The sequence below is a fragment of the Salvelinus alpinus genome, chromosome 2 (assembly GCF_045679555.1).
Source record: "Salvelinus alpinus chromosome 2, SLU_Salpinus.1, whole genome shotgun sequence".
NCBI lineage: Eukaryota > Metazoa > Chordata > Actinopteri > Salmoniformes > Salmonidae > Salvelinus > Salvelinus alpinus.
In genome coordinates, this window is record NC_092087.1 from 107346649 (window position 1) to 107363822 (window position 17174).

Genomic DNA, 17174 nt, shown 5'->3' on the forward strand with positions numbered 1-17174 from the left:
CATGGTAGCTAATACATTATAATAGAATAAGGCTCCATGGTAGCTAATACATTATAATAGAATAAGGCTCCATGGTAGCTAATACATTATAATAGAATAAGGCTCCATGGTAGCTAATACATTATAATAGAATAAGGCTCCATGGTAGCTAATACATTATAATAGAATAAGGCTCCATGGTAGCTAATACATTATAATAGAATAAGGCTCCATGGTAGCTAATACATTATAATAGAATAAGGCTCCATGGTAGCTAATACATTATAATAGAATAAGGCTCCATGGTAGCTAATACATTATAATAGAATAAGGCTCCATGGTAGCTAATACATTATAATAGAATAAGGCTCCATGGTAGCTAATACATTATAATAGAATAAGGCTCCATGGTAGCTAATACATTATAATAGAATAAGGCTCCATGGTAGCTAATACATTATAATAGAATAAGGCTCCATGGTAGCTAATACATTATAATAGAATAAGGCTCCATGGTAGCTAATACATTATAATAGAATAAGGCTCCATGGTAGCTAATACATTATAATAGAATAAGGCTCCATGGTAGCTAATACATTATAATAGAATAAGGCTCCATGGTAGCTAATACATTATAATAGAATAAGGCTCCATGGTAGCTAATACATTATAATAGAATAAGGCTCCATGGTAGCTAATACATTATAATAGAATAAGGCTCCATGGTAGCTAATACATTATAATAGAATAAGGCTCCATGGTAGCTAATACATTATAATAGAATAAGGCTCCATGGTAGCTAATACATTATAATAGAATAAGGCTCCATGGTAGCTAATACATTATAATAGAATAAGGCTCCATGGTAGCTAATACATTATAATAGAATAAGGCTCCATGGTAGCTAATACATTATAATAGAATAAGGCTCCATGGTAGCTAATACATTATAATAGAATAAGGCTCCATGGTAGCTAATACATTATAATAGAATAAGGCTCCATGGTAGCTAATACATTATAATAGAATAAGGCTCCATGGTAGCTAATACATTATAATAGAATAAGGCTCCATGGTAGCTAATACATTATAATAGAATAAGGCTCCATGGTAGCTAATACATTATAATAGAATAAGGCTCCATGGTAGCTAATACATTATAATAGAATAAGGCTCCATGGTAGCTAATACATTATAATAGAATAAGGCTCCATGGTAGCTAATACATTAGAATAGAATAAGGCTCCATGGTAGCTAATACATTATAATAGAATAAGGCTCCATGGTAGCTAATACATTATAATAGAATAAGGCTCCATGGTAGCTAATACATTATAATAGAATAAGGCTCCATGGTAGCTAATACATTATAATAGAATAAGGCTCCATGGTAGCTAATACATTAGAGTAGAATAAGGCTCCATGGTAGCTAATACATTATAATAGAATAAGGCTCCATGGTAGCTAATACATTATAATAGAATAAGGCTCCATGGTAGCTAATACATTAGAATAGAATAAGGCTCCATGGTAGCTAATACATTATAATAGAATAAGGCACCATGGTAGCTAATACATTATAATAGAATAAGGCTCCATGGTAGCTAATATATTATAATAGAATAAGGCTCCATGGTAGCTAATACATTATAATAGAATAAGGCACCATGGTAGCTAATACATTAGAGTAGAATAAGGCTCCATGGTAGCTAATACATTATAATAGAATAAGGCACCATGGTAGCTAATACATTATAATAGAATAAGGCACCATGGTAGCTAATACATTATAATAGAATAAGGCTCCATGGTAGCTAATACATTATAATAGAATAAGGCTCCATGGTAGCTAATACATTATAATAGAATAAGGCTCCATGGTAGCTAATACATTATAATAGAATAAGGCTCCATGGTAGCTAATACATTAGAATAGAATAAGGCTCCATGGTAGCTAATACATTATAATAGAATAAGGCTCCATGGTAGCTAATACATTATAATAGAATAAGGCTCCATGGTAGCTAATACATTATAATAGAATAAGGCTCCATGGTAGCTAATACATTATAATAGAATAAGGCACCATGGTAGCTAATACATTATAATAGAATAAGGCTCCATGGTAGCTAATACATTATAATAGAATAAGGCTCCATGGTAGCTAATACATTATAATAGAATAAGGCTCCATGGTAGCTAATACATTATAATAGAATAAGGCTCCATGGTAGCTAATACATTATAATAGAATAAGGCTCCATGGTAGCTAATACATTATAATAGAATAAGGCTCCATGGTAGCTAATACATTATAATAGAATAAGGCTCCATGGTAGCTAATACATTATAATAGAATAAGGCTCCATGGTAGCTAATACATTATAATAGAATAAGGCTCCATGGTAGCTAATACATTATAATAGAATAAGGCTCCATGGTAGCTAATACATTATAATAGAATAAGGCTCCATGGTAGCTAATAAATTATAATAGAATAAGGCACCATGGTAGCTAATACATTATAATAGAATAAGGCTCCATGGTAGCTAATACATTATAATAGAATAAGGCTCCATGGTAGCTAATACATTATAATAGAATAAGGCTCCATGGTAGCTAATACATTAGTAATAGAATAAGGCTCCATGGTAGCTAATACATTATAATAGAATAAGGCTCCATGGTAGCTAATACATTATAATAGAATAAGGCTCCATGGTAGCTAATACATTAGAATAGAATAAGGCTCCATGGTAGCTAATACATTATAATAGAATAAGGCTCCATGGTAGCTAATACATTAGAGTAGAATAAGGCTCCATGGTAGCTAATACATTATAATAGAATAAGGCTCCATGGTAGCTAATACATTATAATAGAATAAGGCTCCATGGTAGCTAATACATTATAATAGAATAAGGCTCCATGGTAGCTAATACATTAGAATAGAATAAGGCTCCATGGTAGCTAATACATTATAATAGAATAAGGCTCCATGGTAGCTAATACATTAGAATAGAATAAGGCACCATGGTAGCTAATACATTATAATAGAATAAGGCTCCATGGTAGCTAATACATTATAGTAGAATAAGGCTCCATGGTAGCTAATACATTATAATAGAATAAGGCTCCATGGTAGCTAATACATTAGAATAGAATAAGGCTCCATGGTAGCTAATACATTATAATAGAATAAGGCTCCATGGTAGCTGATACATTAGAATAAGGCTCCATGGTAGCTAATACATTAGAATAGAATAAGGCTCCATGGTAGCTAATACATTATAATAGAATAAGGCTCCATGGTAGCTGATACATTAGAATAAGGCTCCATGGTAGCTAATACATTAGAATAGAATAAGGCTCCATGGTAGCTAATACATTATAATAGAATAAGGCTCCATGGTAGCTAATACATTATAATAGAATAAGGCTCCATGGTAGCTAATACATTAGAATAGAATAAGGCTCCATGGTAGCTAATACATTATAATATAATAAGGCTCCATGGTAGCTGATACATTAGAATAAGGCTCCATGGTAGCTAATACATTAGAATGGAATAAGGCTCCATGGTAGCTAATACATTATAATAGAATAAGGCACCATGGTAGCTAATACATTAGAATAGAATAAGGCTCCATGGTAGCTAATACATTATAATAGAATAAGGCTCCATGGTAGCTAATACATTAGAATAGAATAAGGCTCCATGGTAGCTAATACATTATAATAGAATAAGGCTCCATGGTAGCTAATACATTATAATAGAATAAGGCTCCATGGTAGCTAATACATTATAATAGAATAAGGCTCCATGGTAGCTAATACATTATAGTAGAATAAGGCTCCATGGTAGCTAATACATTAGAATAGAATAAGTTACCATAAATGTATCCTATACTGACTAGTATATTTACCCATTAGGTCTAGTACATGTATCCTATACTGACTAGTCTAATATATGTATCCTATACTGACTAGTCTATTTACCCATTAGGTCTAATACATGTATCCTATACTGACTAGTCTAATACATGTATCCTATACTGACTAGTCTATTTACCCATTAGGTCTAATACATGTATCCTATACTGACTAGTCTATTTACCCATTAGGTCTAATACATGTATCCTATACTGACTAGTCTATTTATCCATTAGGTCTAATACATGTATCCTATACTGACTAGTCTATATACCCATTAGGTCTAATACATGTATCCTATAGTGACTAGTCTATTTACCCATTAGGTCTAATACATGTATCCTATACTGACTAGTATATATACCCATTAGGTCTAATACATGTATCCTATACTGTTAAATAGCGATCACTAGCCGGCCTCCACCCAGTACGCTGCCCTGAACTTAGTCACTGTCGCTAACTGGCTACCGCCCGGTACTCAACCCTGCACCTTCAAGGCTGCTGTCATATGTACATAGACATGGAATCACTGGTCACTTTAATAATGTTTACATACTGTTTTACACACTTCATATGTATATACAGTTAGCTTTGTTTTCCTCTAGCTATTCTCCAGTTTGCTCCCAGCAGCTTTCATAGAACGTAGATCACTGTTAAACCATGGTACAGATTTGTTTGTTTGACTGAATTAATATGACATTGCCTTAAATGCAGGCAGATATGTAGCAGATGGAAAGTATGTTTTAAATGAAATAAAATGCACTTTTCTCTCAACTGCGTTACCAACTCCAGTCAGCTGACGGCGATGAGTGTCTTTCAGGCGATGCTGCCAGTGTGACGTATAATCTAATGGACGGGACGTTTCTTCAACAACAACAGCTAGTCGGTCACCTCGGTCGCTTCCTCGTCAACATAGCCGAAACATTGAAGCTCTTTAGACTGTCTCAGTGTTTTAAGCAGAGTTTTGTCGTTTAGCTAGTTACTTTATTTAATGTTATATGTACATTGTTAGTAAATTGTTAGTCAGCTAGCTGGCTTGATAAGTTAGCCTAGCACTAGGCTAGTCACTAATGCTAGCTAGCTAACATCCCCGACAATGAGCGCACTAAACTACTCTCCTCCTGCTAAAGAAGAGATCTGCTGGACGGAGAAAGAGGGTCTGTGGCTGAACATTGTCGTGAAAGAGGAGAAAGAAGAGGAGGATGTTACAGTGAAACAAGAGGAAGACGCGTTCAGAGTGAAAGAGGAGGAGGATGTTACAGTGAAACAAGAAGATGAAGAGCAAGAGGAGGATGCAGGGGAGATGACTGTCACATTGAAAGAAGACGACGAGGAGGAGACAGAAGATCTGAGTAAGACCAGTAAGTACTATCTTAATAACAGGATCACAACCTCTGTTAGCCCAATAATGGACGAAAGAAGCCTGACGTTACTCAATATAGTCCAAGGACCAGACATGTTCTGCTTTGAGGCGAGTTGGCTCCAAAACAGACAAATACTACATCTAAATGTGAATCGATTCTCAATTGTGGTACGGTTTCAGAAACATAAATATCTCTACTTTCATATCGCATCAAAAATAATTTCACAAATATACTTACTGCACACTTTTTTAAACCGGTTTTAACACAGTTGCAGCCGACAGCGTTTTTCAGCGACAACACCTTTGTGGCGTCCGTATTCCGTTTACACACAGGTGTTAGGAGTCGCAGATAGCTAATTAGCCCTGGTGTTAGGAGTCGCTGATAGCTAATTAGCCCAGGTATGCATCTGTCTTACATTTGAACATGTTGTTCTGTACTGTAGGAATTGTTTAAGCTACACTGTAAAATATGTGTATCACCCAAGAGTGGGCCACCAACTAAATGCATGAATCAAATGCATTACATTGATTGTAATACTGTTGTCCTCAATATCTATTATTGTGTCGTTCCACCAATTCGCTGCCTTTTTGAGAAGTGTAACCTGGTAATTTTAACATTCTTTCATAAAGATCACATGTTCAACTTCATAAAAAATAAAACTAGTTTCCTATCAAGACCGCAAATAAATAAACTAAAGTAAGTGTCAAATAAAGTAGCAGGGTTGATTTAAAATATATATTCCTTATGAGTTGACTGAAAAAACATCCTCATTTACAACAATGAACTGGGGAAAGTTTACCGTAACAGGGTTGACAATTTCTTCTTAAATCACCATAAATTGTGACGGGGGAATGCAAGCTGTTGTGCAACAAAAACACATAAACTTTTTGAAAAGAAAAAGTAAAAGTCAGTTAAGAACAAATTATTATTTTCAATGACGGCCTAGGAACAGTGGGTTAAACTGCCTTGTTCAGGGGCAGAACGACAGATTTTTACCTTGTCGGCTCGGGGATTCGATCTTGCAACCTTTCGGTTACTAGTCCAACACTGCCAACCTGCCGTTGACCTTAAGATGAGGGACAAATGTAAATGACTCACATGAAATAAATAATCATCATCATCAGAAATGACTGTCAAAGAAACAAAATAACTTGGGCTTTACATTTCTGGTCAAATGTACAGCATTTTGGGGGGGGATTAAGTGGGTTAAAATGATCCTGGAAGTGATACATGTTTGTCGGAGGGACATGTCAAAATGCTGACTTTGGTCACTCTAGCAAGCTTTTATTCATATAAAAAAAATATTGAATTCTCCATGTGGTCTATATTAAAAGGGCACTTCATTTAATATAACAGGCTTTTTAGAATTCAAAATTGGTGCACAATTTCTACTTAAAATATCAAAGGGAAGCAAAAGGCAGTCCTTTGGTGGAAGCACCCTTTTGGTGGAAGCACCCAACAGGCCGTTTCCATGAAAGGAAGACTTGAAGCTCTACATTATCTTTGTTATTAAAGCCACCAAGTCTTTTTAACACCAGAACCACTGGGCCTCAAGGGGACCCCTCCTTCAAGTTAATGGGCAGACATTCTGTTAGTGAGCATTTCTCCTTTTACCAAGATAATCCATCCAGATAATCCATCCAGGTGTGGCATATCAACATGATTATTAAACGGCATGATAACTACGCAGGTGCACCTTGTGCTGGGGGACAATAAAAGGCCACTCTTTAAAATGTGCAGTGATGAAACTGGATTTTGCACAACTGAAGAATTTCTGCGCAAACTGTCAGAAACGGTGTCGGGGAAGGTCATCTGTGTGCACGTCGTCCTCACCAGGGTCTTCTTGACCGCCGTTTGGCGTCGTAACCGACTTCAGTGACTTGCGTAGTTAAATAAAATAAATAAAGTGGGCAAATGCTCAATGGCCACTGGCATGCTGGTTAAGTGTGCTCTTCATGGATGAATCCTGGTTCCAACTGTACTGGACAGATGGAAGACCGCATGTATGGCGTCGTGTGGGTGAGAGGTTTGCTGATGTCAACGTTGTGAACAGAGTGCCCCATGGTGGCGGTGGGGTTATGGTATGGGCAGGCATAAGCTACAGACAACGAACACAATTGCATTTTATCGATTGCAATTTCAATGCACAGAGATAATATGACAAGATCCTGAGGCCCATTGTTGTGCCTTTCATCCGCTGCCATCACCTCATGTTTCAGCAAGATAATGCCCCATGTCTCAAGGATCTGGACACAATTCCTGGAAGCTGAACATGTCCCGGTTCTTCCATGGCCTGCAGACTCACCAGACATGTCACTCATTGAACATGTTTGGGATGTTCTGGATCGACATGTATGACAGCGTGTTCCAGTTCCCACCAAATATCCAGCATCTTTGCACAGCCATTGAAGAGGAGTGGGACAACGTTCCACAGGCCACAATCAACAGCCTGATCAACTCTATGTGAAGGAGATGTCACGCTGCATGAGGAAAATGGTGGTCACACCAGATACTGACTGGTTTTCTGAACCACACCCCCCCATGTTAAATCCATTTCTATTGGTGGAGGGCCTTTCCCCCCATGTTCAATCCATTTTTATTGGTGGAGGGCCTTTCCCCCCCATGTTCAATCCATTTCTATTGGTGGAGGGCCTTTCCCCCCCATGTTCAATCCATTTCTATTGGTGGAGGGCCTTTCCCCCCCATGTTCAATCCATTTCTATTGGTGGAGGGCCTTTCCCCCTCCATGTTCAATCCATTTTTATTGGTGGAGAACCTTTCCCCCCCCATGTTCAATCCATTTCTATTGGTGGAGGGCCTTTCCCCCCCATGTTCAATCCATTTCTATTGGTGGAGGGCCTTTCCCCCCATGTTCAATCCATTTCTATTGGTGGAGGGCCTTTCCCCCCATGTTCAATCCATTTTATAGGTGGAGGGCCTCCCCAAGAATAATCATCAGAGATGTCTTGATTCATTTCTTCCCCGCCATCCGAGTAGTTTTCGTTCAGATTGTGTAAATTAGTCACCACACTCTCACTGTGGACTCCAAGTAGACCAGAGTAGACTGATAGGACTTCTGTTCTTCATTCACAACTGGTGATGACATAATTCTGCATAGTTCTCTTCCCCTCGCTCATCAACTCACCCGTTCTCCCCCTTTCTCCCCCACGATGCTTTACTTCATTAATTGAATCCGTTGTTCTACGTCTGAATAGAGGTTAGGTTCAGTTTGGAAGAAACTATTGGGGCTGATTGTCAACTAGTCACGTCCCTTGAACCTGTCAGGAGAAGGAGAGGAGCTATTGATTACCACCAGTAAGTACTATCTGAATAACAGGAGCCTCTATTAGCCCAATAATGGCCTTTAACCTGTCAGGAGAAGGAGAGGAGCTATTGATTTCCACCAGTAAGTACTATCTGAATAACAGGAGCCTTTGTTAGCCCAATAATGGAGGAAACGGCCCTTTAACCTGTCAGGAGAAGGAGAGGAACTATTGTCGGAAGACGGACGGGCGGGGGGAACCATTCAATAAAATGACATGCCCTCCTCAAAGTGGGTAACGCCAGTTCTGTTAGTGAAATTAAGATTGTAACAATGACACTCCATTATACTTGTTCTCCCCACTGTATATATATCATTATTTAGACTTATTGAGGGAAAATCAAGGACTGAAGGGGGGCATGAATAAACTAAATGGCAGAGTAATACTTTAAAAACTAACAAAACACATGTAGAGATCTGGCAGGTCTTGCTGATGGTATTCCACAGCTTCAGATGATAAGGTGGTGTTCAGCCAGGCAGCTCAGAAAGGCTGGGCAGTAGTTTAAAAGGAGGGAGCAGCGATGTCACAGAGGGAGCGGCGATGTCACAGAGGGGAGCAGCGATGTCACAGAGGGGAGCAGCGATGTCACAGAGGGGAGCAGCGATGTCACAGAGGGGAGCAGCGATGTCACAGAGGGAGCAGCGTCAGTCAGTTTCTCAGACCGGAGCTCTTCACCAGGCTCCTCCTCTAACATGGAGCCAGTTTTATCATGTAGAAGTTTTATTCTGGTCTCTATTAAGTATTTAACTAAATAATCTGTTTGTCTTTGGCAGGAGAGAGACCAGACTCTGACTCTGACAGCGGAAAGAGTCCTTCAGGGGGACCAGACCCAGTGACCCCCAAACCAGCGAGACAACACCACTGCTCCCAATGTGAAAAGAGATTTTCCCTATCATGGGACCTAAAACGGCATGAGAGGATACATACAGGAGAAAGGCCTTTCCAATGTTCCCAGTGTGGAAAGAGTTTTACTTTGTTAGGAAACCTGAGGGAGCATAAGAGAATACACTCTGGAGAGAAACCGTACAACTGTTCCCAGTGTGGAACGAGTTTTGCCTGGTTAGGGAGCCTAAAGCAACATGAGAGGATACACACAGGGGAAAGGCCTTTCCAATGTTCCCAGTGTGGAAAGCGTTTTACCCGCTTAAGGAGCCTAAAGGAGCATGAGAGGATACACACAGGGGAAAAGCCTTTCCAATGTTCCCAGTGTGGGAAGCGTCTTACCTGCTTAGGGAGCCTGAAGGCACATGAGAGGATACACACAGGGGAAAAGCCTTTCCAATGTTCTCTGTGTGGAAAGCGGTTTACCCAGTTAGGGCCCCTAAAAGAGCATGAGACAACACACACACAAGAAAAGCCCTACCAATGCTCCCAGTGTGGAAAGAGTTTTATCAATTTAAGACATCTGAATAAGCATGCAATAATACATACACAGGAGGAGAAGACATACCACTGCTCTCAGTGTGGAAAGGAATTTTCCCAGTCAGAGGACCTGAAATCACATGAGAGAATAGAGAGGCTGTGTTCTGACTTATGTTTTTTAGGTTTAGGTTTTTTTTTTAGGTTTTTGTTCATGCCAAATGAAATCCTATTGTTTATATGCAATCATTAACAAAATAGACCTTTGTTTTAGTTTTCTATCTGTAGACCTGATCATGTCTAAAATCAGATTAAATACAATTTGTATTCTGATTTGATTATGAGCTTTAATGGATACAACTATAACCCTGTTGTTCATTACATTTTGGGGATATTATTATATAGATGAATGATGGAGTTCTGGACTTCTTGATTTTAACGTTTATCCTCTTGAATTTGATTTGATCTGGCTTTTCACTAAATGAATTTGATTACATGATTTAGATATTGCACCATGTAAATTATTAAATGGATTAATACAATGTGCATTTCTTGATTTTTGAACTTTGAAACCTCTTGAATTTAGTCGTTTTGTTTTCATTTAGTTAATTTGTTTACTAGTCGTCCAGATAAAGGACTATGAAAATGTGGTGGTGTTTTTATAATAAAGTTGTTGACATGAAAAACATGAGTGTTCCCATCAATGTTATACCACTATGTAGAAGCAGTATAGAGCTAGTTGTTTATTTTGATATTATCTGTTGACTGAATGAATCAGAGTTTGCATTGAATACAGATGTGTAGTAATGTAGAAGTTTATTTTAGATTCTCACTAATCGATCAACAAAAACGTACCTTTCTAACTCTCAATATAATATTACACGTTTGAAAAAAATGAAAAATAAATTAAACAATTCCTGTACCCACTCCAGTCAGCAGATGGCGATGTGCGTCTTTGAGGCGATGCTTCTAGCGTGACATAATCTAGAGGACGAGACGCTTCTTCTTAAAAAAATAAAAAATTAATTTGGTCTTAATTTAAGGTTAGAGTTAGACAGTTTAACTGACATGATGAAAACGATGTGCATCCACGGGGCAGAAGTCAGTGTGCTGTTGTGATTCTGAGGCCAGACACTACCACTATATCCCCTGTTGTGATTCTGGATGGCCAGACACTACCACTATATCCCCTGTTGTGATTCTGGAAGGCCAGACACTACCACTATATCCCCTGCTGTGATTCTGGAAGGCCAGACACTACCACTATATCCCCTGTTGTGATTCTGGATGGCCAGACACTACCACTATATCCCCTGTTGTGATTCTGGATGGCCAGACACTACCACTATATCCCCTGTTGTGATTCTGGGTGGCCAGACACTACCACTATATCCCCTGTTGTGATTCTGGAAGGCCAGACACTACCACTATATCCCCTGCTGTGATTCTGGAAGGCCAGACACTACCACTATATCCCCTGTTGTGATTCTGGATGGCCAGACACTACCACTATATCCCCTGTTGTGATTCTGGATGGCCAGACACTACCACTATATCCCCTGTTGTGATTCTGGAAGGCCAGACACTACCACTATATCCCCTGTTATGATTCTGGATGGCCAGACACTACCACTATTTGCCCTGTTGTGATTCTGGATGGCCAGACACTACCACTATTTGCCCTGTTGTGATTCTGGAAGGCCAGATCGCTATGAACAATGACAAGAAGCTGCCATGTGGGGAATCGTAGGTGACTCGTTTAAACTAGTTTCATCTTGTTCTCTATGTCTCGTTTTGAGGTGTTTTGACTGACGGCACATCTATGTTAAACTTCGCTAGCTGGCTAACCAACTGTAACAATGTATCTGAGAGACAACAGGTGCTCATTGTGCCAATTTATTTATGTTTTCAGTCAACAATTTGAGAAATATAGTGTACATGTTGTCCATAATCTAGACCAACCGCGTCTTGTTTTGACACGTGTTTGAGCACGTGTCGGGTTTGTTGCTAAACAACCAACCGCGTCTACAAGGTTAGCAGTGTGATTAAGGTTAGGTGTTAAATCAGATTTTAATAAGAACTTGTTTAGAAATAGGGAGCTATTTAGCTATAAGGTTAGCAGTGTGGTTAAGGTTAGGTGTTAAATCAGATTTTAATAAGAACTTGTTTAGACATAGGGAGGGTTTAGCTATAAGGTTAGCAGTGTGGTTAAGGTTAGGTGTTAAATCAGATTTTAATAAGAACTTGTTTAGAAATAGGGAGCTATTTAGCTATTTGTGTGGCTGTGGTAACTAGTGACGACCCAACAACAACAGCTAGTCGGTCACCTCCGTTGCCAAAAAAAGCGGCAAAATCAAAAGTTCTTCAGTGTTTCACTGTGGTCAAGTGAGCCGACACTCGCTAAACGCTGTCCAGCCATCCGCTCTCCAGTTTCCTCCTGAATTTGCGTGCGTGAATACAAAAATATTATTTTTTCTGGGAAACTGAGTCAGATGCTCTCTCATACACAGATGGAGTCGTGCATTTTATTTCATTTTTTTTTAACTTGATATCAAAAGTTACCCGTGATATCAAAAGTTACTTTGATATCACGGGTAGAGTGAGGCTGCACAGTAGCCACGGCGGTGCTGTTTAGGAAATGTTAAATCGTTAAAGCAAGATGTGTTTACACCCTTACAACAACAAAAAGATTGCGATTTTGAAACTGCAGTAAAAGTGTGGTGACTGTGGTATTTCGGATGCAGTAGTTGCAGAATAACTGCAGTAAAATGAACTTATTTGCAGCATACTGCAGTTATATTGCACCCTGACTACAATCCATTTTTCGTGAGGGCAGTCATGAAATACTCAATCTATACACAATACCCCATAATGACAAAGCAAAAACAGGTTTTTCTAAAATTTTGCAAGTAGATAAAAAAAAAAAAAATACGGAAATAAGGCTGAAACGTAACAAAATGTGGAAAAAGTCAAGGGGTCTGAATACTTTCCGAAGGCACTGTACAAACACAGACACACAATGTCACCAAGATCTAAGTGAACTTGAGTTGACCCTAGATCTAAGTGAACTTGAGTTGACCCTTGTTTTAGTTTTGCACCATGTCTCTACACACTCACTATGTCTCTACACACTGAGAGGACTCTACACACTCGAGCTAGGCCCATATACCAGCTAATTCTAGGGCTACAATACCTCCTTTACCTATTAGCCTGGACCCTTTATTGTCGTCACGGAGCCCCGCCGATCTTGACTGCCGACGTGATCGCCCGATGTGGTCTCAACAGGCTATTCTGTTACGATGTCGCCGAAGAACCATCTACTAGCCTCGACCCGCTAGCTTTTCTGAACGCTGTGTCCTCTGCTCGACTAGCGTAGTAGTGACTACCGAACAGCACCCTGACTCATCTATTGCTGCTCTTTTGACCCTATGATTACACAGCTGACGCTCCCTGGACTGTTTCAATAACACGGTACCTCATTTTGTTTACCTGTCGGCCCCAGCCTCGAACTCAGGTTCTGTATGGACCTAACTGACCCGCTCTGCCCATTCATCGCCTTTTACCCATTTTTGTCTTAGCTCTCCTGATCAACACCTGTGACAGCTTTATGCCTCTCTCTAATGCCAATATGCCTTGTCTACTGCTGTCTTGGCTAGTTCTTATTGTTTTATATCACTGTTGAGCCCTCAGTCTGGCTCAACTTGCCTTAGATAGCTCTTTTGTCCCACCCCACACACATGTGGAGACCTCACCTGGCTTAACTGGTGCCTCCAGAGACGAAACCTCTCTCATCGTCACTCAACGCCTAGGTTTACCTCCATTGTCTGTACATTATGCCCTGAATCTATTCTACCACGCCCAGAAATCTGCTCCTTTTATTCTCTGTTCCCAACGCACTAGACGACCAGTTCTTATAGCCTTTAGCCGTACCCTCATCCTACTCCTCCTATGTTCCTCTGGTGATGTAGAGGTTAACCCAAGCCCTGTAGCCCTCAGTTCCACTCCTATTCCCCAGGCACTATCATTTGTTGACTTCTGTAACCGTAAAAGCCTTGGTTTAATGCATGTTAATGTCAGAAGCCTCCTCCCTAAGTTTGTTTTATTCACTGCTTTAGCACACTCCGCCAACCCTGATGTCCTAGCTGTGTCTGAATCCTGGCTTAGGAAGGCCACCAAAAATTCTGAAATTTCCATCCCCAACTACAACATTTTCCACCAAGATAGAACTGCCAAAGGGGGTGGAGTTGCAATCTACTGCAGAGATGGCCTGCAGAGTTCTGTCATGCTATCCAGGTCTGTGCCTAAACAGTTTGAGCTTCTACTTTTAAAAATCCACCTTTCCAGAAATAAGTCTCTCACCGTTGCCGCTTGCTATAGACCCCCTTCAGCTCCCAGCTGTGCCCTGGACACCATATGTGAATTAATTGACCCCCATTTATCTTCAGAGTTCGTACTGTTAGGTGACCTAAGCTGAGATATGCTTAACACCCCGGCCGTCCCATCCAAGTGTTGTCCATGGGCTCAGCTAGCTAGCTATCTGCTCTAGACAAGTGTTGTCCATGGCGACTTATTGGAGCATTTTAACATTTCTAAAAAAAAAATATACAAAAAGTGACATATTGCAGCTTTAAATAATAACAACTGTAGTGGAAATGTCATACAACTGTAGTGGAAATAAGATGTAACTAATGTAATACAACTGTAGTGGAAATAAAATGTAACTAATGTAATACAACTGTAATGTAACTAATGTAATACAACTGTAGTGTAAATGTAATGCAACTGTAGTGTAAATGTAATACATCTAATGTAACTGCAGTGGAAATGTAAATCAACTATGTAACTAATGTAAATGTAATACAACTGTTATGTACGCCTCTTGGAAGAGGGAACATAACACCTTGCTACAACTCAACTCCCCGTGGAGTGAAAAAAGGTATGTGATTGTAGGGGCCGGTAAGGATGACAGAGACAGAGACTATTACCGTTTACAGGGAATTTATTCTTCCTTCACACGGTAATGTGGGGAAAAGGGGCTGGACGGAACCAAAGCAAAGAAAGTTAAAGTTCCCCCTCTCCTACCTTACCTGCCTACCCACTGGTTACCTGGCGCACTAACCAAAATACAGGGGGTGGTCCGCCCAGGTCTTACCTAGTGTGCATAGACAGAGTACATACTACGGGTATATGTATGCCCGTAGGCCTCTTGCTTAAACACTCCCATGGTGCCTTCCCCCCCCCGGGAAAAAATGAAACCGAATAATTCACCAAACTTAGTGAACAATTTGAATAAACCAAAAACACTCGATACTATGGTAAACACATACCTCTACAGGAGCGGATACAAAACACTAGGTACTATGGTAAATACATACCTCTACAGGAGCGGCTACAAAACACTAGGTACTATGGTAAACACATACCTCTACAGGAGCTGCTACAAAACACTAGGTACTATGGTAAATACATACCTCTACAGGAGCTGCTACAAAACACTAGGTACTATGGTAAATACATACCTCTACAGGAGCTGCTACAAAACACTAGGTACTATGGTAAATACATACCTCTACAGGAGCTGCTACAAAACACTAGGTACTATGGTAAATACATACCTCTACAGGAGCTGATACAAAACACTAGGTACTATGGTAAACACATACCTCTACAGGAGCGGCTACAAAACATTTTCTAACCAATTTACCAGACCAACACAGGACATACAAAGAAGCTCTCACTCCTAACAAAGGAACACTGGCTTTTAAAGCTGCAGAAGGAGTTGGTAATTGCAGAAAACTTTATCCCCTGACAAGAGGGCGGGGTCAGATCTCCAATTAGTGATGGGCTGACCAATCAGCTGCTTTGGAATCCAGGAAGCTATTTCCTGAAATTACACACATACACAAAACACAGAAACTGGGGAATATAACACAACTGTAAAGAGAACGAGATGAAATGCAAATGTGTAACAGCCTCGCCCTAAACATATTTTTTGACAGTAACATCCTTCTCTTTCACGATAGTTCCTTTCTCCATCCAGTAGACCTCTTCTTTAGCAGGGAGAGTAGTTTAGTAAACTCATGGTCAGGGATGCTAGCTAAACTAGTGCTAACTTAACCAGCCAGCTAACTGACTGACAACAACGTCAATATGACATTAAATGGGGTAAATAGTTGTTTCCACAGAAGTGCGTTTAAAACAGTCGCAAATAAGCCGCAAAAAAATGTCTAAAGAACGTAAACGTTTTGACAATGTTGGCTAGCGAGCTACCGAGGTGGCAACAGTTGTTGAAGAAGCGTTCCGTCCACTAGATTATACTTCGCAGCATCGCCATCTGCTGACTAGAGTGGGTAAACGAAGTTGGAATGTTTTTTTCTTTCTTCTATTAAATAAAATTAACACTTAAAGATAAAAGCATTTGTTGATTGATTAGTTCAGATTTTTAATGAGTGGTAATTCGCACACTGCTCTTGATAGTATCACCGATATTTAATAAGCTTTATGTATCGGCCACACGGCCTTCGTAAGAGCTTTTGGGATTTTTTGAAAGTTGCACCCTTATGTAGACCTGGCCCCACCCACATCCGTTCTACACATCGAAGGGGGTTGGAGGCAAAGGAAAAACAAATAAGTGCAACCAAATATAACAATATGCATTTCATAAATATTACAAAAGTGTATAAATAAGGCGTATTGAACACTTCTGTATAATCTCAATGAGGACATAGCAAGTTTTCATTAGTCATTGGGTACATCATATGAAAAACGTCAGAATAATCTACTGTATGTGTTCTAGAACTCATCAAACATCTGGTAGGAGTCTGTATGGAGGAATGGTCTAAGATCCCTCCCAGTGTGTTCTAGAACTCATTAAACATCTGGTAGGATTCTGTATGGAGGAATGGTCTAAGATCCCTCCCAGTGTGTTCTAGAACTCATTAAACATCTGGTAGGATTCTGTATGGAGGAATGGTCTAAGATCCCTCCCAGTGTGTTCTAGAACTCATCAAACATCTGGTAGGATTCTGTATGGAGGAATGGTCTAAGATCCCTCCCAGTGTGTTCTAGAACTCATAAAACATCTGGTAGGAGTCTGTATGGAGGAATGGTCTAAGATCCCAGTGTGTTCTAGAACTCATCAAACATCTGGAAGGATTCTGTATGGAGGAATGGTCTAAGATCCCTCCCAGTGTGTTCTAGAACTCATCAAACATCT

General features: G+C 39.7%; 2 protein-coding genes across 2 annotated transcripts in view; one reads left to right on the forward strand and one right to left on the reverse strand.

The window, feature by feature from the left end:
- Positions 1-17174, reverse strand: part of LOC139547938 (zinc finger protein 271-like) — a 189346-nt gene that overhangs the window by 38266 nt on the left and 133906 nt on the right. The gene's annotated exons all lie outside the window — the stretch shown is intronic.
- LOC139549290 (zinc finger protein 135-like) lies at positions 4768-10646 on the forward strand. Its single transcript, XM_071359584.1, has 2 exons — positions 4768-5273; positions 9373-10646. The coding sequence occupies exons 1-2, from the start codon at positions 5009-5011 to the stop codon at positions 10209-10211; spliced, it is 1104 nt and encodes a 367-aa protein (XP_071215685.1). The 5' UTR covers positions 4768-5008; the 3' UTR covers positions 10212-10646.

Coding starts and splice junctions, on each gene's coding strand:
- LOC139549290 (XM_071359584.1), top strand. CDS start 5,009: ATGAGCGCACTAAACTACTCTCCTCCTGCTAAAGAAGAGATCTGCTGG. Junction 5,274..9,372: donor AGAAGATCTGAGTAAGACCA/GTAAGTACTATC, acceptor TGTCTTTGGCAG/GAGAGAGACCAGACTCTGAC.